The sequence below is a fragment of the Malus domestica genome, chromosome 09 (genome assembly GCF_042453785.1).
Source record: "Malus domestica chromosome 09, GDT2T_hap1".
Classification (NCBI taxonomy): Eukaryota; Viridiplantae; Streptophyta; class Magnoliopsida; order Rosales; family Rosaceae; genus Malus; species Malus domestica.
Genome location: NC_091669.1, coordinates 19,531,537 through 19,555,352, shown reverse-complemented (window position 1 = coordinate 19,555,352; position 23,816 = coordinate 19,531,537). Strand labels below are relative to the sequence as shown.

At 36.5% G+C, this 23,816-nt stretch overlaps 1 protein-coding gene across 1 annotated transcript; it reads right to left on the bottom strand.

The window, feature by feature from the left end:
• Positions 1-1,836: 1,836 nt before the first annotated feature.
• Positions 1,837-12,812, bottom strand: LOC103443788 (golgin candidate 5-like). Its single transcript, XM_070804571.1, has 20 exons — positions 12,541-12,812; positions 12,229-12,385; positions 10,802-11,784; positions 9,765-9,836; positions 8,832-8,906; positions 8,561-8,675; positions 7,416-7,477; positions 7,280-7,327; positions 6,651-6,935; positions 6,507-6,566; positions 6,310-6,393; positions 6,108-6,173; positions 5,932-6,030; positions 5,630-5,848; positions 4,196-4,310; positions 3,896-4,116; positions 3,615-3,674; positions 3,422-3,535; positions 2,277-2,351; positions 1,837-2,174 (listed from the first exon to the last, which is right to left on the bottom strand). Exons 2-20 carry the CDS (start codon positions 12,380-12,382, stop codon positions 2,142-2,144), a joined length of 2,940 nt encoding a protein of 979 aa, XP_070660672.1. The 5' UTR covers positions 12,383-12,385; positions 12,541-12,812; the 3' UTR covers positions 1,837-2,141.
• Between the last annotated feature and the right edge of the window lie 11,004 nt (positions 12,813-23,816).

Below are 23,816 nucleotides of genomic sequence, written 5' to 3'. Positions count from 1 at the left end.
TAGAGAGAGCGAGGGGACACACGGCCCAATGCTAATGTATGCTTGGGGTGTATGTGTCAAGTGCTTTTTATTTTACTTTTTTTTTTGTATAAAGGGGGAAAACTAGTGGTAAGCCACGATTATTCACTTCTTCCAGACCTAAAAAGTTAAGGAGAATTTCAATCTGTCCTTGGCCATAGGCAATCAGACTCGCCAGCTCAGAACATCGAAACCAAAACCTCTCATATTTTTTTTGTTTATTAGAGAGTCGCAATCAGCGCCCTTATTGCTGTGTTTATAAACTTTAATTTAACAATTGCTAGAGCAGAGTTTTGTAACTTTTAAATATGCAAGGTCTAAGAAATCAACGTTTTTATAAAATGAAAACTAAAGAAAATAACTTAAAAACTTTGAGTTTTAACGATAAAGTCAAAATAAAGGGTAAAGTAATAATACCAGGATTGACTTTTTAGTATAAAAATGTGATTTTTCGTTAAAATGAACAATATTGAGAGCTTTTCGTTAAAATTCCCTTTTATAAACCCTTAATTTAATTAACTTTGAAATTTCAGTTGAATCGCACATGGTATCGCTGGTTTAGCTATTACGCAAAGAGAGAGATTTACCAATGAAAGCTCGTGAGATCAACACCTATGCAGTGCGGATCATATGGAACTTGTGTATCGCAGGTGACAGACAACTCTAGTTCGACCAATAGCATGTCGACACTTCACACAAGCAACCAACTACCGAAGTACTAATTCTTCATTACTGACTTGATCAATAGAGAGCTTGATTATTCAAGTATTTCCTGGTTGATGGAGCAAAAACAAAGGCTCGACAACTTGTACTTCTGTTCATGAGTTTATCATACGTGAGTAGTTTTGGGAGATGTGATTTTAGGGTGCTTGTGCGAAGTTGAGCACAAAGTTCTTTGAAATTCTACTATTTAGAATCGTTCATGTAGATACGGAAAAAAATAGTAAATTTGAATTGACTCATACAATCATTAAGGAATTAGTTCAATTTTAACGTTATCTTAGGAACAGAAGTATGAAAGTCCAAATGGAAAGAATGTTAGAACGCTACTTAGGACATTAACTAATTATGATAAGGTTATTATAACGTTGGGATGTTGGTTGATGTAGTTAGAAAACCTTGGTGGCATCATTGAAATTTGCCCATATGGGAATACTTTTAGACTCACTCTAGTGATGGACAAAGACTTTCGGTGGTTGGTAAGTTGCAATAATAATATTACTTGTTTATATATTTATTTTTGGATCAACAACTATTATTATTACGTGGTTGGCATCTGCAAATCATAACATACCAATATGCATTGCTGCACACATATTACAACTCATGAATTGTGACTTGTGCGTAACACGTACGTTGCGAAAAATGACTTATTTGATAATTATTTCATTTTAATTTTTCATTCTATTTTTGAAATTGATGACTAAAAACTTATTTAATGGTTACTTTTTGTTTTCAAATAAACTAAAAGCTACTTTTTGAGTTTTCAAAATTTAACTTTCAATTTTCATATATTTTTTTAGAACTAAAAACTAAAAGTTATTACCCGACAAGTTTCAGTTTTCAAAAAATGTAAACCAAAAAAAAAATGAAAATTGTGATGAGAAAGATTTTACATGCTCGTGTAGCGGCCCAAACTTGACAACTCATATAACGTAACGGGATCATTTTTCAAAAGGCCCAAACTCACACGGACATGGGATCGGAGCTCAAACTTTTGCTTGAGGAAAAGCATAAATGCTAGGTGGGAATAAACAGCCGTAAAATACTAGGAAGTTCATGCGACACAACCATGCCTATGCCATAGCAAAAGAGGGATAAAAAATAAATGTGAATTCATATTATTTGTAGGTAAAACACAGTAACACAAAACTTCTGACAGCAGAATTCATGCTATACAACAATTCCCCCCTTGAATTACATACATGTTTTACTTACAAGCGCGGTTGGGTAAATACCATTTCAGTTGTTGCTACCAAACTCTCAGACCAAAACAAAGTTTAGGAGACCCGGAACCCACGAATACATCTTTGAACAGACAATTCCATTCCCATTTTTACCCATTGTGTATTGTATATATCATGAAGATCATGAATTAGTAGACGAGCACTATAACATACCGGCTAGGCTCCAACCGATGAACTCATTATCTGGATCTGTAGATATACGAGGCCATATATAGTTGCATAACGTTAGAGACGGAAAATCGTGAGTTTTTTAGGTGGAGAAAAATTGGACTTCAATGAGCAAAATATTACCTTGTTGACAAGCAAGTTCACTTGCTCTCTATACATCTCCTTCAAGTCCACAATATCCGCACGAAGCTCCTCCAGCTACACATGCAGCCACTTTAAAATCAGGACTAGCCGTAGAGTCAATTTTCATGCTCCCCAAATTAAAAGTAGATAAACAGAATAATTGGAAAATGATAATTAAGGAATGGGAATAGGGAAATCTTCACTTTGGTGCAACTAGTCATACATGCTTAAGGAAAATGGTTCATGTGGACTGTTATCGAATATTTCAAATACTAAAAATTGAAAGGGGTTTCTCTAGACAAAGAAAAATAGCATACAAACAAATACGATGGTAGATTAAATAAAGCCTCCATCTATCCAATCTAAACCTTTTTTTTCTTTTCGTTCTCCAAGTTATACAGCACAAGTCTCGACTCAATTAAGTTTGTCAAAGGAGGCTACCTTAACTTCTCTGTTTAATAAAATGTTAGAGAGTAAAACAGAAGCAGCATAAGTAGGAATAGATTAAAAGTGAACAGAAAAAAAAACGACTAGAGCTAAAATTTAGCACTCTCAGACTCATGCTGTCTCTCTTCTAGTTACCATCCAATCTATAAACATTGAAAACAAGAGAGAGAGAGAGAGAGAGAGAGAGAGAGAGAGAGAGAGAGAGAGAGAGAGAGAGAGAGAGTGAGTATACACACACATAACATAATCATATTACAGCACCACAGGAGACCAATAAACTGCTTCCCTATTCATTCTCCATGCCAATACGGTAACTTTGGAAGGCAGAGAGGTGTCCATTGAATATCATTGATCTACAGTTTTAGGGAAGCTAAATGATAATAATAACAGTTTATAAACCGAAAAAATTGCATGTGAAATGGTGAATTGGTTTTAAGACACCAACTTTTTATGGCTTATGTATGACTCCTTATCTAAACATTAGGAATTCAGAGTTCTATCACCTAGGAGTTTTGGATCACTAAATCCACATCATAATTCAGGAAATTCAGCTGCTGCTATATTGGATAAAGCTAACACCTCAAGAAAGATTATTAACCCGTCAATGCACACATTAGCTACATTTTCAAGTCTTAAAGGAATTTTAACGAGGCTGAGCATCAAAATTTATAGGTAAAAAAATTGAAACTTAATTGTACCTCCTCATCACGTTCGCCCATTAGCTCCAGTGCAGCAGAGTGCCGTCTCCTTAGTGCCTCTAGCTCTGCTCGCATACCAGGCAACATGCCAGCCTCTGCCCGTAACTTTTCACACTGCAGCAACATAATCAATCTCAAGCTCAGTTACAAGCAAGAAACCTCTGCACAATATTTATTACAGATTCAAACTCACCTGTTCTGTCATTTTGACTAACTCCTCAGCAAGAGAATCACGAATAGATTCCATGGATGCCTGAAGTAACATTGAAGAAAAACATATTAGACAAAAGCACAGTAATAAACATTTTCTAGGGAACTTAAGAGTCCATGCTAGTTCATTTGGTATTTTGTTTTTTTAAGGTGTAACGCCTAAATTAATCTGGAATATTAGTTATAATAGCAAACAATACTATAAATGCGATGTAGTTCTCAGTGGCATTATTGTATATGAGGAGCTTGGAAATTAATACACACCAAACGAGACATGTAAGATGCAAGTTCACCCTCCTTCTGACGAAGAGAAGCTTCAAAAGCACTAGGTGTCATACTCTTCATATAGTACGGACTCATAGTTGCCTCTCCAGCATTTCTCCTCTCAGAGAAACCATCGGATGAGTCCAAAGATGCTTGCAGAAAATAGCTTTCCTCCATACTCCCCAGGCTGCTAGCACTTGAGAGTTTTCGGCTCAAGCTTCCTGTAAAACGTTACAAAATTATACCATAGCCGACAGACAATTGACAGATGTAACATAATTTACACAAACCAAATCACACCATTCTCTAAAGCCGAATTGTGCCTTGTTATAGTAGTCTGTTCAGATACAGTAGCAGAGCGGACACGAGCTGTCTTTTCCAACTCTAACTTAGCAGCTTTCTCCCTTTCTACCTCCTGTCAAAATCAAAAGCCTAAGTCAGGGAAGCTAATGATCACTAATATCGTATACTGAATAAGGAACTCAATTTTGTATGCTCATATAAGTTTTAGATCAACGGCTTTTGTCTATATAGTATGAATAACTTCTTTGCTGCATCTAATATGAAATACTAATCATAATCTGTAAACGAAAAGAAAATACTGGGCGTTTGTTGCGCTGGACTATCTCGGACTGGACTAGCTTCAAGGACTAAGCTGGACTGGCTTAGACTAGACTAAGCTGGACTAACTTAGTGAAGCGTTTGGTGCAGTGTTGGACTAAGAAGCTGGATAATAATAAATTCTAATATTATATTATTTAATATATAAATTATTAATATTTTATTATGATCTAGGTGACCGGAGATGACGAGGAGTCTATCGGGAGTGGTTGTTGAGCATGACGAGGACGAGAGAGGATAGTCTTAGCTAGTCCCATGGTTATTGGGGGGTCTCGCTAAGACCTCTTAGTGAAGGGTTTTGTCCATGCTAGTCCCCTTTAGTCTCATTAATGTTAGTCCCAGCATGGAACAAACACAGTATTGGACTAACAGCTAGCCCAGTCCAGTCCAGTCCCACTTAGTGAGGGCAAACAAACGCCCAATAGTAATAATAATAGACTACTTCTAACACTATCAGATAAAGTTCCTGTTTCTTACTGCCTATTTTAGTGAATTCTGTTTCTTACTGTAAAGAATAAAAGATTGTGACCGAGGAAAGGAATCAATCAAACCGATACAATGGGAGTTTGCATCTAATATGAAATACTAATCATAACTTAGTAACCGAAAAGAGAATAGTAATAACAATAGACTATGTCTAACACTATCAGGAGAAGTTCCTGTTTCGTAATGCCTTTTTTTTTAAGGAAAACTAATGAAAAGGGCTTGAAAACTTTGAGTTTTAATGATAAGGACAAAATAAAGGGTAAAGTGAATAGTACCAGGATTGACTTTTTAGTGTAAAAATGTGGTTTGTCGTTAAAGTGAACAGTACCGGATGCTTTTCGTTAATGGATGCTGTTTCTTACTGTCAAGATCAAAAGATTGCGACTAGGAGAGGAATCAATCAAACCAAAACAATGAGAGTTCTCTAAACAATTTAAGCACATATGGTTCAACAATTTCCTTTCAGTTGCCTTACTCCTCATTTAGAATTTAGATACATCCATCAACTCTTGCTATTACAAATATTAAAGGAGCAATTTCACTTAACAATCAGACATAAATATCAGAAGCAAGGCCACTTTCATAGAATTGATATAAAATAATTATCAATGAACCAAGAAGTATCACCTGCTGTAGCAGTTCCCTATGCATCAATGCATCTTGTAAATCTTGCTTATGTTTTCGCCTGAGTTCCCTAATTTCTTCTTCAAGCTGGTTTGCACGGCCTTCTTGAGTGTCAGCTTCCTCCTTTGCTGCAAGGTACTCCTGCCTATTTTCAGCTGCTCTTTGTCTCTCCTTTTCAACAGACTTACTTAACTGGGATTGCTCAGCTCTAAGACAGGAAATCTGAGATATATTTCTGGTATAAGTTAGTGAATTGATAACAAAAAACTGAGAATTCTCAGTGATACAACCCATAGAAATCCAACCTGAGCCTCAAGGACGTTAATTCTAGATAACGTTTGAGACAAGCGCTCATTAACAGATCGTTCTCTTTCCTCAGCAGCTGCAGCTTTGGCCTCTGCTTCCTGTAGAAGCACTAAAGATAAATGACATATGCATATTTCAAATTCTAAATCATAACTTGTTAAGACATTCCACAAACCTGGAGTCGAGAGTTAAGAGACCTCTCAACAGCTGCCCAAGCTTCTGCCCTTCTTGAATTTGTTTCCTGTTACCAAGGAAACAAACAAGAGTCAAGACTGTAATCAAACTCCATCCTGACTCAAGCAAATTAAAGACCAGCATCCAAAGTGCATTAAAATCCTCAGAATATGTCCCAAAGAAGCATTCAACTCTTCCTTCACCTGCATAGCTTCAATCTGCCTAAGAAGAGGCCTGGTAGATTCCGGTACTTGGGTAATCAACTCCTCACATCGGCGCTCACTTGCCTAGAAAAAAAAAACAACAGAAATAAAATAAATTGCAATATATTTGCAACACTTGGAGCTAAAAAAATATATAAGAAGAAAAGTGAATGATAATCAAAGGAAGCTTTACGTACTTGATAACGTTTCTGAAGATCCTCAATGTCACGGAGAAGCATGTCTTCTCTAAATACTGCCTGAAAATATATGTACACATAACTTAAGCAACGAATTTCGGTAGGTCAGCTTAAACCAACAATGACAATAGACAAATCAAAAACCTGCTGCTCCTTTCTAGTTAGAGTCTGCCGCAATTCTTCAAGTGCCTGAACTAGCAAAGCCTCACGTTCCTCAGCCTCTTTTAGACGCCTCTCTAGTTCCGATCTGGCTTCATCGTTGGCACGTGCCTCGGCCAAAGCTTCTGCCTCCTTGGCAGCAGCCAAAGCATTAGTATAATACTCTTTCTGTGATGCAAGTTCCATTTGGTGCTTTTCAATGGTCTCCTGCAGCAACTTTTCTGTAGCCATCTTGTCCCTCTTAATGCTCTCTACTTTATTCTCTTCAACCTGAAGGAAGAACCACATACATATTACTAATGACAGCCATTTTCACGAAATAATGAAAACCAATTCACTAGATGCAAACTCATTATCCATATGTATAATACCATATAAACATAAGAATTAGAAAAATAACGTTCCTTTGTAAATAGTTGATTGTTTCAACCTTGCAGCTTTGAAAGAAAAACAAGGGCTGACCAATTTAAGTTTCATAGCATAGCATCAATGCAATTTCAAACTTTATGATGACTAAAAGAGTTTACTTTGAACAATTAAATCAGAGAACCACAATTTTAAGGATGCTAACTTGAATTACCTGAAGTTTAGTTAAGGATGCTAACTTGAATTACCTGAAGTTTAGTACTCAGCCCTTTCTTCTCTTCTTCAAACTCTCTGATCTAGTATTCAGTAGAAAAGGATAAGAATAGCTAGAAATGAAGGATAAAAGAATGACCAATCAGACAATAAGTAGACATGCTGTCATACCTGAGCCCTTAATTTCCTAATTTGAGCTTCTTGAGCAGCCTGCTTTTTTGATAGCTCTTCGCCTGGTACGTAAGAATGCATATATGAAAGAATTTCATAATGATTGAAATATAAAATCTAGTCAGAAGTCCTCTGGTTCAGCAGATAACACACAATATCAGGAATTACACATATAATATGTCGCACATATATGATGCAAAGATTCACACACACACACACACACACACACACACACACACACACATATATATATATATAGAGAGAGAGAGAGAGAGAGAGAGATGTTCTTAAAGACTCCAGAAAAAGTCAGTTCAGTAAAAATTCTTAATGCTCCAAGGACAAATTCATTTTAGCCTTTCAATCAATGTTGCAATGATTCACAATCTTTCTAACCCAAGCCTACTTAATGTCTGATTTGTCATTTGCTCTTTGTCTACATTTTATGCAATCATTTCCTACCCTACCCTAAAGCGAAGTGGCCCCCCTCATCCTTCACAACTTTGTTATTTGCTTGCTCCATCAACATAGAATGGAGCCATATTTAACTAAGAACAGAAAAATGACTGAAAGCTGTACTTCACCAAACTTACTTGAGGCAATCATGAAAGCAACTGTAAACCGATGTATTATGATACCTACCCTAAACTAAAGCCAAGTCGCCCTTCACATCCTTACAACTTTGTAATTTGTTTGTTCTACCGACACAGATCAAGTCATCCATGGAGCAATATCTAACTAAGAAAAGAAAAATTATTGAAAACTGTACTTTACCAATCTTACTCAAGAAATATCATGAAAGCAACTGTAAATCATTGGAAAAACTAAAAATTTTCATAATAACCAATGCAGCAACCTTAACCAAGTATACGAACCGGAGTATTATCAGTTCCCCAGAATACTTAACAATTATTTTTTCTTTGACAAAGACCACCATAAATTTCCATCTTGTACAAGAAAACTTAACAGACTGCTATAAGTTGTTGACAAATCTGGGAACTAACAAGGAAACATTTATACCTAAACATAAACAAAATAGCTTCATATATATTAAACAAAAAATAAATATTTCCAATACATTTTTGTCAAGAAATATATATAACGTGTAGTAAAATGAACCAAATATGGAGGGAAAATAATATCTATACCTTCAGCCATAACTTGATTAATTATTTCATCCTTTTCCTTCAGAAGAGCAGCAGCGTCACTTTTCTTATTCTGTTCCCGCCGAAGCGTGTCCCTTTCCTTAGTAAGAGCATAAACCTGCAATCATACAATGGAGAAAAAAAGGATCAATCCAAAATTTTAAACAAACAATACAAAAGCCAAGTTAGCATATCATCAAAAACATGAAGGGCACAGTTAACTCTTAGATCAATCCCAGGACAACTATAAACAAGAACTCATGAGAAGACCTACCTTCCTTTCAAGTGTTGCAACCCTTTGATGATATTCCTCTCGCAGAGACTCAACTTCTGCATCACTGGATTTTCTCTGTTCAATTACTTTCACCAGTTAAAAAATGTGAAAAACTATAACAAGTAAAAAAAGGTCGTACCCAGTGCACAAGGCTCCCGCTTTACGCAGGGTCTGGGAGAGGTGAATGTCGGCTAGCCTTACCCCCATTTATGGAGAGGCTGCTCCCAAGTCTCGAACCCGAGACCTACCGCTCATGGGCGAAGGCACTTGCCATCAAAAACTATAACAAGTACTTTATTATAATTGTTGCAAGGCTGATAAAGCAATTCAAGGGGGAAAATAATAAATTGATCATGACAAGGTGAACCAGTCAGCCATGGTTGGTTTCAAGAAAGACCAGAAGTTTGTCCAAACATCAAACATATAAATAAGGACAACCATGAGATTGTATGTAAAAACTGGTAAGTTATAAATCCATAACATGATAATTACACTGAAAGTGATAAAGCATCATGAATGCCTCCCAATACACAAAATGAACAATCAAAATAAATATATGCTTTTAAGTTTCATTTACATAAAAATAAATAAACCATAATTGAAAGAATAATGCATTTAATTTTAAAATAATAAATCAACATAAGTAATGATAAGAAGAATTAGCATAATGTGGCTGATACAATTTCGCCCATCATTTTTCAATAAATGCTTCAGTGACAAGCCACGGGGGCAAACTGCCTCTTTGTGGGAATTTCCCTAATTGCCCATAGTTGCAGCCAAACTAAATGTGAAGAGAAGGGTATATATGGAAGATGGTAGCGAATACAAGTGCATTATAAACCAAGTCTGAACAAATCAAAGCACAAGCATACAGGAACAGTAATTATCAAATCTACCCAATCGTAAAGAATAAAAATTTACAAATACATATACCTTCAAATCCTCAATTGCAGCTTTTAATTGCTCATTTTCGTTCATAAACTTTGCAATCTCATCAGCTTTTGCCTGGAAAAGGAATAAAATATAGATGTCATAACAGAAGACAAATAATGAAATGAACATGAACAATGAAACATAAATGCACGCCAAGAGAACCACAGAGGATAGACAACATTAGAAATTTTACTATTGTTTTTCATATTTTAGGTACCTTATCTAGTTCCCATATACAGAATTAGGTAATGTTTCTTTTTCCCTAAAGCAACACAGACACGTAGCTAAAAGTACAAGGTGATCAGGTTAACTATCCAACTTTCATAAACATGTATAAATATATAGGGTTTGGATCCGGGGACACATGCTTTTGACACACATTTTGTAGAGCCCACTTTTTAATGAGTGTCAACGATCAAACCAACTATATTTTAGTACATCATAGATCATCCTTGCAAAAAATTAGGCAAATCCAAAACCATTAAGACATTCCTGTGTAGTGAAGAAACAAAAGAAAACAGTTCTACAAAGTAACACTAAATTTAATCCAATGGTTATATGGTTCGGATTTGAGTATTTTTGGTACATATGATCTTAGAGGGAAGACCTAAAAGATAGACGGTTCAGATCGTTGAAATACATTACGAAATGGGCCCCACAAAAACGTGTGTCAAAAGCGTGTGTCCCGGGATCCTAACCTATATATATAGAGTAGTTCTATCCACACACCCATTTTACCTTCCACACACCCCACTCAATTTCCAGTCGTCTCAAATGAATTAAAGAGGATCAAAGGAAATAAATTAACAGGGGGTGAGTGGAAGGTAAAAGGGGTGTGTGGATGGCACCACCCTATATGTGTGTGTGTGTGTGTGTGTCGACACTATATGACACTACTAAATTAAAAAAGATTCAGTCAAGAAGTTCAGTAGCAGCGTCTGAAGTGTCTATCCACCAAAATGACAACAACAATAAACAAATGGTTAAAGTATTAAAAGCTCTCGAATAAGATGCTACCTATTGATTTCATTGTGTACCTGAGCTTGTCTTGCAGCACCTTGCAATGCAGCTTCCATCATTTTCATCTCCACCTTTAGCTTCTCCAATTCAATCAAAGCCTCTGAAGAGTCAGATGCATTTTCTCCTGAGCTCAAATGCTGCTCTTTAACGTCAGCTTCATTCTCATCAGCTCGTTGATCAACTTCAGGTTCCTCAACAACAGCATTATGCTCTTTCAAAGCCAATTCAGAAACGGTATGCGAAGCATCATCAGAATGATGCACACTGGGTAGTTGATTAGTAGATAATCTACCAACGGTATGAATCTCAACGGAGGGCTCATCCAAACCTCCAGGCTGACTATCAGTCGATGGCTCAGCTTTGACTGGAGAAATCATATCAACATTCTCTTCAACCTGTGTCATATGTCCATCCTTCTCTACTTGTGGTTTATGTTCATCCAAATTCTCATGCATATCGACTATATAATGTTCCTCACCCAGCAGAGCAGTACTACCTTCCTCAACTTGATCTACTGCAAGAAATCCTGACTTTTCTTGCAATGATTCTGAATTTTCTGGGGGTCCCGCTACAGAAATCTTGTTGTCTTCTTGAGAATAAACAGAATCGGATGGGCCAGCATTCTTAACAGTGGATTCAGGTTGTTCAACCAGCACTGAAGGTGACTCGGATTCAGATTTTTCAGACTCTGCTATCACAGTCTTTGTTTCCCCCACAACCGCAGCAGGGTTATCATCTTTTTCTTCCTTTACAACTTCATTTTCCTCCTTAGCAGCCATCTGTTCAGTTGTAGATTGTTGCAAAGTTTCAGCCTTGACCCCTTCTTTATCCTCAACAGTAGACGTTAGCTGTAGAGATTCAGTTTCCCCAGGTGATTTGTCAACCTTAGGTGGAGAATCAGAAGACTCGGCTTTCTCTGATGATTCAACATTACTTTCCTCATTTTGTTGCCCCATAAAGGACATAATCCTTTCACTAGATGAAGGCCATAATCCTGAAGCTGTCGTACATATAGAGAGGACATCTCGTTTTCAATTTCCGTCCAAAATAGAGAATCAGAGACCATAAATAACTACCGAATAATTCTTATTATTTAAAATCTCTTTTAGCCACTTATAGCGTACACGATTTCCAACCAAAAACAAAACCCATCAAACACAATGCAATTAAATACACTGGGAGAAATCATAATTTACTACCAACCAAATATGCAATCTATATAAGCTCTAAACGGTCTTTATTTTCCTTTTGGATTGGTTGAGCAAAGCAGTTTTAAGTTGCTCAACACAAACCACGACACCATTTTATTTAGTAAAACATGGAATGTAGCTCATATTTCAACCGGATAAGCAATACCATACTTCTCATGTAATAGAATACCAAAATAATAATAATAATAAATGAAGTGATACAAATATGAACAATGTGTGAGGTTGAGAACCACCTTCATGGCCGGATTCGGCTTTCTCTCTTTCTTCGAATCCGAGGGCACTATCGAAATTCTTCTCGATGTTCTTCACGCTCTCCTGGAGCTTATTCACGGCCCCGGCGAGATCGGGAAAGTTCCCCAAAGAGACTTTCCCACTGAACCACGCCATTCTCTGTAAGCAAAAACGAACCGAATCAGATTAAATTCACCTTCAATTTCCAAAAACCAAACAAACAAAAGCCCATCGGAATTGGAATAAAACATAAAAATTGATCAGGATCCGATTCGAAACGGGTGGAATCGGAGAGGAACGGAAGAGAAAGGAACCTGGTTGTGGGGGTAAATTAATGCCGGCGGATTTGGGGATCAAATCATGGTGGTATGCTTAGTTGAGCTGAAGGAAGAAGCTTCTCTGTGATTCGGGTTTAGTTCAGGACCAGTAAAATGAGAGAGAGAGAGAGAGAGAGAGAGAGAGAGAGACGGTTGATCCGAATTATGATTGCTCATAAAAAACTAGAAAATTCGAAGTACTGAGTTCCATCATGACAAGATGCACGGCGCCGTTTTCGCCCTACGTAAAACTAAAATATGAAAAGAATTTTCTTTTAAGGAAAAAAATACTTTTTAAGAGGAACTCAATTAGAGTGATGGTCACTTAACTAAAAATTTATGACTATTGATCCTTTAACTCATCAAAATATGCAAATATAGTCATTTTCTTACTCCGTCAGAATTCCTTCAAAATAACTCATGTTGGAATGATCATTGCTCCAATTGGGTAAAAGTTGAAAAACCATTGCTCCAATTGGGTTAAAGTTGAAGGATCTTTGCTACAATTTGTTTTCATTTAGTTTTCCATATTTGCCCCTTGATTTATTATTGATTTGGTACTAAGGTGCTTTTATAAAATGTAGTATAAAAAAAAGCTGAGCTCAAAAAGGTGTTTGGTAAACACTTAAAAACAGCTTATTTTCACAGTTTTTGGTGAAATAAAAACTGAAAATGTGAAGCAGCAAAAATTGAGCTTATTCTCACAGCACAGTAGAAACAATTTTTTTCAAAGCATAGCAATACCAAACCAGCCATTAGCCTCATGTGCGTGACATGTGACTATTTTGACAAAAGTTCTAAAGGAGTTGACAAAAAGGACTATAATTGCACGTTTTGATGAGTTAAAAGATCAATGGTCATGAATTTTCAATCGAATGACCATTGCTTCAATTGGGTTAAAGTTGAGGGACTATTGGTACAATTTCCTCATTTTTTTAATACTAGAAAATAACTTCCATATTATAAATAGTTAAAAGAGAAAATTTGTTAGAGATCGGAGTAGAGTAGGATCAATGTATCATTTCGTCTTGTTCTTTTTATTTGTGTTAAATAAATAACATGAATATAGAAGAAAAAAATGAGAAATGAATATAAAGAAAAAAAGTGAGAAATGAATACATAATACATAAGGCATGGTGGTAACAGATCTTCATTGTGGTGGCGAGGGATCACAAATTATGGAAAACATTTTGCTTCAAAGGAAATGGAAATTGGTTAGGGTAAGAACTTTGTGGTTATAGAGTGTTATAAATAGGCAAAATAAAAAAGCTTTGCTATTATTATTCTGTATATATTGTGTTTGCTTTACCTATGAACTTGTGGTTCACAAAATTCAAACTTGAAGTTTCAAGTAAGTTCCATAAAAGCTTGAAGTTTTCTTAAAACACTACACGTATGAAACCCATAGTTTTTCATGAAAATTTAAGCCAAAACATGTCTAATAGAACCTGAATGTTCTACGCCTTGTGTATGGATTACTTTTTCTCCATAATACTAACCACAATCTTGTTCCCTTTTATGACAACAACATGTCAAATCTGGACAAACTGGACTTTACCGATTTGGAAGTCTACGAAAGAAACTACATTAAGTGGATCTAAGATGTGAAGTTCCACCTCACAGCAAAGAGTCTTAGGGCTACCATTGAAGCAAAGACGGCGATCCCGACTAGCGAAGCTGATAAAGCAACCTCTATGATTTTTATACGAAGGCATATGCAGAATGCACTGCAGACTAAATACCTTGTTGAAGAGGACCCACAAGCTTTATGGCTTACTCTAGAAGAGTGTTTTGATCATCAAAGAAATGTCTTCTTGCCTAGAACAAGACACAACTGGCAACATTTACGTTTCCAGGATTTTGAGTTTGTGAAAGAATATAGTTTTGAAGTTTGTCGAATCTAATCACTACTCAAGTTCTACTAAGAGGATTTGACCTAACATGACCTCCTTGGGAAGACCTATTCAACCTCTACATCAACAATATAGGGTATAAAAGTTTACAAAATTCTCGGATTTGACCTCTATCTTGCTACTTGCTGAAAAACACGACTAACTGTAGATGAAAAATCATGAAGCTAGGTGCAGGGGCTTGTCTGTTGTGCCTAAAGCACATGCTAACACAAATTAAGGCCCAAACCGCGTGGCAGGCACGACCAGGGTTCCAACCTTAAGTTGAAGGCCCAAGGTTAACAGAGTTATGGCCCATCCAAGAAAGGAAACACAGCCCCGAAGCGCGACAATCTCTCTCCTAAAACCTCAAACTTCAAGAATAAAGACTAAGCACCTACCACTATGGAAGCGGATATGTGTTATCGATGTGGTTCAAAGAACCATTGGACCCGTGTTTGCCAAGATTCCACTAGAGTTGTAGTTGGGTATCATTCACGTCGTGAAAAGCTTGAGATCAATTCTGCCCAAGTAGAGAATCCCGAATATACTAAGATGGATTTTCTGACTTTAGAAGGCATATGCTCCAATGGAAGATTAGATTCTTAGATATGGGCCTATATGTTGGTAGAATTTACCATGTTGGACGAATTTCCCTATATGGACGGACCCCTTTTATTTTATTGGTAGAACAATTTTATTTATTTGGATTATTTGTGTGGTGTTTGTTTTAAACTTTTAGATATTAATTTATGAATTATTTGTGAGGCTCTTTACGCACCCCAATCTGAAAGAATGATGTTGAGCTTTAAAGACATTCAGGATAATAATTATCACGTTGAATCCTCTTAAAAAATGAAGTTGAATTCCTTTGCATAGCTTTCTATGAATATGGCCAGAAGCATATTCTAGAAAAGATGGAGCGTCTTCTGAATGGCTTGTACGTAACCATCGACTCCATTGAAAGCCACCATGTGGTTGGCTCTGCATCGGGGCTTGCATGGAAAACTTTGGTTGCCATGATCGTTTGGGACACTCTGGATGTATTATGATGCGTCGTATCCTCAAAGCTTCACATAAGCATCCCTAACCTGAAGTTTAGGCGACATTGAACGTAACTTTACATGCCAAGCCTGTTTGTTGGATAAGCTTATTACGCGCCCATTTGCAGACAAGATCCAAATGGATTGTTTAACCTTTCTTCAAAGGATTAAGGGAGACATTTGTGGATCCATTCAACCATTATGGGGACCATTTAGATACTTTATCATATTCGTTAATCCTTATACACGTTGGTCACACATGTGCATTTTGTCGACACAAAATGTGGTATTCTCGAAACTCTTAAATCAAATTATTAAGCAAAGGGCTCACTACCTTGATTATCTGATACATAAATCTATATGAAAGTTCTTGAAGACATGCATTTAATGTATCAAATAATTTTAGACCACAGATCACCCTCTTAATTAGATTGAGGCGTTCACTCTACAAAATGAAGCAATCCGGGCAAATGTGGTATAACCATATGAAAGAGTATTTTATTAGTCAAGAATATGTAAATAATGAATTATGTCTGTGCGTGTTTACTTAGAAGTTATATTCCAGATTTATGATTGTGGTAGTTTATGTTGATGACATAAATTTCATTGGGACTTCTGAAGAGCTTGATAAAACTATTGCGCACCTAAAGTCAGAATTTAGATGAAAGATCTTGGGAAAACTCAATATTGTTTTAGTATAGAGATCGAGCATTGTTCAGATGGTATCTTAGTACATCAATCAAACTACACTCAGAAGGTGTTATGATACTTTAATGATGATAAAGTGAAGCCTTCGAGTACTCATGTGGTCCTCTAAACGCTAGATGCAAATGAGATAATTTCCATCCTAAAGATGATGAAGAAGAGGTTTTAAAGCTTGAAGTTCTATACCTTAGTGCAATTGGCGCTTTATTGTACTTAGCTCAATGTATTAGACCAAATATGTCCTTCGATGTTGATCCTTTAGCAAGATATAGCAACTTGCCTAAATGCAGGCACTAAATTGGTGTTAAAGACATCTTTTGTTACTTTAAGGGCACCTCGGATTTGGGTTTATTCTATCCTTATGCATCTTAGAATATATCACACCATCTTGGTCTTTCGAATGATGCTTGTCTTGTTGGTTATGTTGATGCAGGTTACTTATCTGACTCGCACAATGGACATTCTCAAATAAGTTACGTCTTTACCGTAAAAAAAGACCAACCAAACATACCTTAATTGCGACTTATTCAGATCATGCTAATATTCTCACATTGCACAAAGTCACGTGTGAATGCTTCTGGTTGAGAGCTGTTATTGAGCATATTCAAAGCAATTGTGGGCTTTCTTCCCTCGTTGACGTCCCTACAATGATATGAAGATAATGTCGCATATCGAACAGATCAAGAAATGATACATCAAATAAGACGACACCAAGCATATTGAGCCGAAATTCTTCTTCTCCCATCAGCAACAAGAACATTGAAAGATTGAAGTCAAGTAAACTTATTCCCAATACAACTTAGCCAACCCCTTCACCAAGTCAATGCCAAAGTCTACTTTCCAGAAGTTTGTTCAAAAAATTGATATGTGTAAACATTCTGATTTGCAACATTGTTAGTTCTCTTTGAAGTTATGTCAAACTTAGGGAGAATATCCTAAAGTATACTCACTTGACCTTAATGTACTTTTTTCCCTACGATTGGAAGCATCTTTACTTTGGTTTTTGGCTACCTAACTAGGTTTAACGAGGCACTTATCTTTGGATGGTCAAACCCTCGTATACATCTTAGTAGACGTTTAATATTGACTTTGCACTGCATTAACTTCCTTGGACTATGGGTATTTGTCTCATCTTAGGTTTTACCATAGCCATGTTTTGTGAGACTATTTCAATATGCAAGTTCCTTATTTAAGACTAATATGTTACTCTATTAGTGTCGATAAGACAACTTCATCAGTTATCTTTGCAAGATCTTATGTGATACCTGTTTGAGTATTTTCATACTCAAGGGGGAGTGTTGTAATTAATATTTATTACATTTGTGCTTGTGTAAATCATATGTAGATTAGGTTTAAGATTACTCTTTATTCTAGTGATTCTTTTTTATTAGACTTTGTATTACTTAGAGAGCAAATTTCTCTCCCCATGGTTTACTATAGGTAAAGGCACTGGCATAGGAGAACTGACATCCTACAATTTCCCTACGTCTTATTCTCTTCACTCTCTCTCTCTTGCTGCACTCTTGCTTTCCTTTTTTTATAAAGTTGTCCATAACACCAAAATAGTTTTGGATACATTATCCTATATCTAATTTTGTATCCATAAGTTTAGCGAAATCAATTTCATGGTACATTGTTTGGTACAAAGTAAATTAAAAAAGGAGAAACTTGAAATAGGTCTAATTCAAGATTAGTCCACTTTTTAGTTACTTTTGGCTTAGCTCGAATGATTAGGACTCCAGGTCAGCACTTTTTCTGATTAGGTTGGTTTTTTTGCATTGTTCCTACTATTTTACCCTCCAATAGCTTTTGCACGTTCTCCATATATTTTCCACATTTTAGAGTTTTAGCATCATTCAAATTCATTGTTGAGTAGTTTCGTTCATCTTCCTCTCCGATTTCTTAAAAATAATTTTTTAATTTGAATTTCTTATCAATCTATTTTTTAAGGAGAGTTTTAATCACTTTTGACTTTCTATGCAAATTAAGTCTGTTTTATCCATACAGATTTCTTCAAAAGACCATATTATTCTTATCCATGCAGATTTCTTCAGAAGACCATATTATTCAAAGTTCAATAAATGATAATGTTTTTCCTTTTTGTTTTGACCATACCCAATGACACACCCCGACCCAAAATGTCCACTAGGACTCCGAATTGAGTTGTGCTAGCTGACACCTGAAAGGTAACGAAGCCATAAAGTATAATGATGTGGAAAATGTGAATAAATTTAAATCTAAAAGTGTCTAAAGATCAGAGTGCGCTGTGAGCGGGAGTGAACCCATTCACACACGACGTCAGAGCATAAGTAAAGTACAGTAGTGTGAGTAAGGATCACACCTTCAGAGGTAGCCACATATACTGAGATTCGCCACGAATCCTCGTCGATACGAATTGTCAGCATTTAAAACCTGGAGAGGTGTAAAACAGAAAACCTGAGTGGGCAAAAACAAAGCTTTTTGAAAACCATTTCCTTTTTCCAAAAATAATAACCCCTCACCATAAAACCCGTATAATTTCCCAAAAAATAATACTACGTATATACGTAAAAACAATGCACAAAGGCAGTAAAAACCAAGTATGCCATGTCATAGCATTTCAACAATGAAATATGTAAGCCAAGTGAAATAAATCAATGTAAAATGATGTGCTAGCCGGAGTCACCTAACATGACATGTACGACTGAACCTATAGCTCATTAAACAATTCCTGCACACGAGTCGGAACCACCTAATGTGGTCTGTACGACAGACTGGGTGTAAATAGATACGCTCAAGTGCTACGATCACATAAAGGTTGTGCGATAAATCACAAGTCACCTACGAGTCGGAACCACCTAATGTGGTCTGTACGACATGTTGACACCTGCCTTGGATCCAAAGTGAGCGTACGGTGCAGGAGGTGAACAATCATGTGAAGGCTAGCCCTGGCCCAGGACGGAGCACTAACACCGGGATGCAAGATAATGAGCACTAATTGCCTTTAAACAATACCATACACACTGCAATGACTACCATCAATATATACTCACTTGAAGCTTACCTGGGCGTCTATAGCATCATGCAATAATATGAATAGCTATAGTAATACATATACTAAAATGTAATGCAATTGACATGACATTTAAAAAGTAAATCCATTTAAAACAATTTCTGGGAAAATGGAAAACATATATACGGATATATAGAAAACCAAAAGCCCACTCACCTGAAGTCTGCGCTACAACTCACTAGCATAAACATCAAGGCGTCACAAATGATCGGTGCCTAGAACAATTATCAAAACATGTCTTAGAATTCTTATCAATAGAACATGTAACTTTCATCTCTTATTTAGGAAGATCCATACGTCAGATTCATGATCCGTAAATTTCTAATATCCTCAAATATTACGTACTACAATGTATCAAAATTTGGTGACGATCCAACGTTCGGATCGTTGATTGCTATAATAATCGAGCGGTGGACCTTAAGGAACTACGTTCAAACGACATAAATTCGTCAATCGGACTTCACCAATGGAATTAGGGTATTCAAATTTAGTCTAGGAAGGTCAAGGGACGTCTCGGCCCAAGCGCCGCCATAGGTGGCGGTCGGCAGCCCCAGCTCGCAAGAAAATTCTACTATTTCTAAAAATTCTCAAATTTTACAGGAATGAAGATCTCAATAAGTGGAGTAACTTTCATACCTGTGACTAAGGCCAATTTGGCCTGGAAAAGCCTCTATTTCGTTTAAACACGTTGGAACCTTATAATGGGTGCATCTTGATTCATCCTCATAGCAGCTCTGATGCCCCCAAACTTGTTTGGGCTTTGTTCCTAGACTCTAGAGAAGTGTTTTGGTGGTCGTAATTGAAGGATTTAGCTTCATAGTTTGAGGAATGGCCGCCATGAGCCCGCAGCCCCACCATCGGTTTTTCACAAATTCACACCCAAATTTCTTCTAATTTTGGGTGGAAATGGAAGATAAGAGGTGGGGGATTCATGTAGGGGAGATGAGAGGTTTCATTTGGGCCAGAAAACCGACGAAAAAATGCGTTGGAAAACTACCCGACGGGTCGGGTCGCACGGGTTTATAAGCGAGGGATCCTAATCCAGTGCCTCCCTTCTTTCTCTCTTCTCCTCCTTTCTCTCCTCACTCATTGGTCACCCTTTTCTCTCTCCTCTTCTCACCAGTTGGTTCCTCCCTCCTTTCTCTCCTTTATACACCATCTATATCGCCCATTACTTCTTTCTTTTAATATGGGCCACACACGTGGCATTCCAGAATTTTCTCCAAAAATCTAGAATTTTCTTGAAATTATTAATTTACTACAATGTCACCGACTTTAAACGTTAATATCTCATTCGTTAAAACTCCAAATTGCGACGAGTACTACGAGGATACACCAAGAAAATGAATCTTACATGACACGTCACAGCAGTCAACAAAAGTTAGCACTTTGCCTCGAATGGCATTTTTGTAAATTCACTTTTTTAAAATTATAAAAATCGTAATAATTGGGGTCCGGTCGTTACACCCAACCTTCTCCCTTTATCTTAAAGTGGACCTAAATCACCTATCTTCTTTCTCATATTATTTACTTAGGTAGAACAAAAATGAAAATCGTTTGACAAATCAATTTTGCTCGAGATACAAGCATCATATTATGGGTCATCAAAGCACTAAAACACATTAAATTGGATGCAATTACTTTTCAAGTCAGGTACATTATGTTTTATCCTTCCTTTATTGTTTGTTGTGCAATTTTCCACATTAATTCTTTATCTTAATCCCTTTCTATCATCGCTTTCATTGATATGCTTCCTTATCTTTTATTTTCAAAAAAACCTATATGCTTCCTTCTCTTTTATCTTAAAAAAAAACCTAGTCCATGGAAGGTGAAATCGGGTATTAGGCAGAATCTCCTACAAATAAAAATTTAACTTTGCACAGTAGACTAGTCAACTAGTTACAAGTTAGTCAGTGATAAAAAGTGCAGTTGCAGGAGTAAAACCCAACTGGCTAATATGTTCAACTAATTAGAGTATGCCCATATTAGTTTCACGACACTAATCCATATGCTTGAACACATTTACATATCAGTTCATTATGCAAACAGCAATGACAAAGCAATTAGGAATTAAAGCATGCTGGATTGACTAGTCAATCTCACCAGTCAACTAAGTACAAATTTGTATCTATTAAACAAACACAAATCTACGAATGAAACTTAGTTCACTACAAGTTATCCTAGTCAACAACAATTCAGTTCATTGCTCATAACATGTAGTGTAAACTTTGAAATCAATTGTACTGACTAGTCAAATGTACTAGTCAACTGAGTATAGATTGTTAGGTGGCCACAAGAATATAAACCTAGCAAACTAATAAAACTAAAACAAGACAGTGTGATCTCCAGTTATGTTTTAGCCTTGATTCTTGAGTTATGTGTACTTGGTTAACAACGTGTCAATATTAGCAAACTCTACAATGTTTATCTCTAGCAATGGTTATTTGGTCATAAAGAATGCTATGTATAATATTGAACACAAGGAAGTTTTTTGGCTGGAAAAATCCACCTCTGGGTTAAAAAACCAGGGACTCTCCACTGAGTCCAATCCGCTAGTATAATCAAGGTTCATATAAAGACCACACAAGCTCAATTCCTAGATCCTTATCTACGGAGTAGCTTTACCTTTGTGTAAAATTGCCTTACACGAGATGGATTCCTTCGGTTTTCACGAAGTGGCAGCTCCTTTTGAGCTCTTCACATTATGGCACTGAAATAGTGTCGTCTCCAGTCTTCACAAGATGGCAGCTCATCCTGAACTCTTCACCTTGTGGCACTGAGACCAACACACAAACTATACATATGATGATATGACAATGATATGGGATTTGATGTCTAGTCAGTTTCACCAATCAAACACTTGAAAGATGAAACTAATGAGAATCCAAAACAGGTCAGTTCACAGATATGAAACTTGGAAAAAAACTTGACCTAAAATAGAAATCAAAATCACAAAAACAATGTCACCCTATGCAATGATGTGGGTTTTAGTGCATTAGTGTGATTTTGTGGCTAGGGTTTTCAAGTAAGAACACAAGAGGTAGCTTAAAGCTAAAAATCAACTCTTTTCTAAAATGTAAAACTCCTAACCAAAACAAACGAGCATATAAAACGAATTTAAGCAAGCAAACTCAAAGATAAGTTTAGAAATATTGGGTGAAGAACATTACCCATAAAATATGTTTGATGCTCCTAGGAGATATAAGATGAAGATGAAAAGAAAAAAAAAACTATCAAAAACTTTTCCAATCTCAAACCCCAACAACAAATGAACCCAGAAAGATGAGTTTCAAACAAAGAGGGGATGAAAAGCCATATGTCATGTGTAAAATCAACCCATAAAGATCTAGGGCTGAAAATCCATTTTCAAGAAAAAAAATGTCAGATGGCCCATGTAAGCTGTCTTAATTTGTGTGCCTAGACAGTTGGATAACAGACAAATTTTTTTACTAGACAACTGCACTAGACAAAAAGAATCTAGAAAAATAAGCTTGATATGCAAATGCAAATTTATGATTCAAACCTTTTGTATTGTATAAGGCTAGTGCTTTAACAAGTTCAATCCCAATAGAAATCCCAAATCGGCATTGTATTCTAACTCTAAATTATGAGCATGTGAGGTAACATTTACAATTTTTTTACAAGGGAAGCCAAACATTAAACCTGGTACTTAACAAAAGGAATTTGTATCTTATGCCTTTTTTAAAATTGTTTTCTCTTTTATTTTCAGTAACCCAATTCATGATTCCCAGAGTTCAACCTATTATATTTAATGTTTTTTCCTAAGTTTTATATTGTTTGGTTATGGAATGAGCTATCATTGCGAAATGCACTTTTGAGAGCAAAACCCTATTAATTCTGTTTATACCATATTTAGGGCCTCGTATTTAGACCTCGTATAAATACTTGGGGGACTTAAATGTAATTATGTAATAAAGGAAGGGGCAAATATGTAATAAGTGAGGAGTCCTTATTCTATAAAATGACCCCTCACCCTCACAATTAAGGGAGGCCATTTCTGGAGCCTTCTCACCCTTCTCACATCTCCTCTCATTACAGAGGTTCTCTCCCTCACCTCTTAGATAAATACATCATCAGTGTGGACGTAGCCCAAACCTTGGGGTGAACCACGATATATCTTGTGTTATTTACTTTCTTGCAGATTCACGGCCAGATTTACGTTATTCCAAGACCTCCGGTTTTGTGCATCAACATTTGGCGCCGTCTGTGGAAATCGACACAAAAAACTATGTCGGTTCTCTTTCATTTTTTTACCTCTACCGTGAAACCTCACCACAACCTCCACCGGAAATCTGCAGAAACCCAAGTACCAAACCACCCACAAGTAGAGACACACACATTCTGCACTACTCCCAATAGCATCCAACATTGGATTCTAGAAATCTCGATCCCTCTCTTTCATCTTATCTGATCCACAGTAACATGGGATCGATTTGATCTATGAGTCGTTTTCTTTTCTGTAAATTTGCTTTCTTGCGTGAACATGGAGGGAGAATATCAAGAATGAGAGCTGATCCATGGCCAGAGTTGAAGAAGGGACTCGATGACTTTTTGAAAGATTAC

Coding starts and splice junctions, on each gene's coding strand:
- LOC103443788 (XM_070804571.1), bottom strand. CDS start 12,382: ATGGCGTGGTTCAGTGGGAAAGTCTCTTTGGGGAACTTTCCCGATCTC. Junction 4,117..4,195: donor CAATTCGGCTTTAGAGAATG/GTGTGATTTGGT, acceptor AACGTTTTACAG/GAAGCTTGAGCCGAAAACTC. Junction 3,675..3,895: donor CATCTTACATGTCTCGTTTG/GTGTGTATTAAT, acceptor ATGTTACTTCAG/GCATCCATGGAATCTATTCG.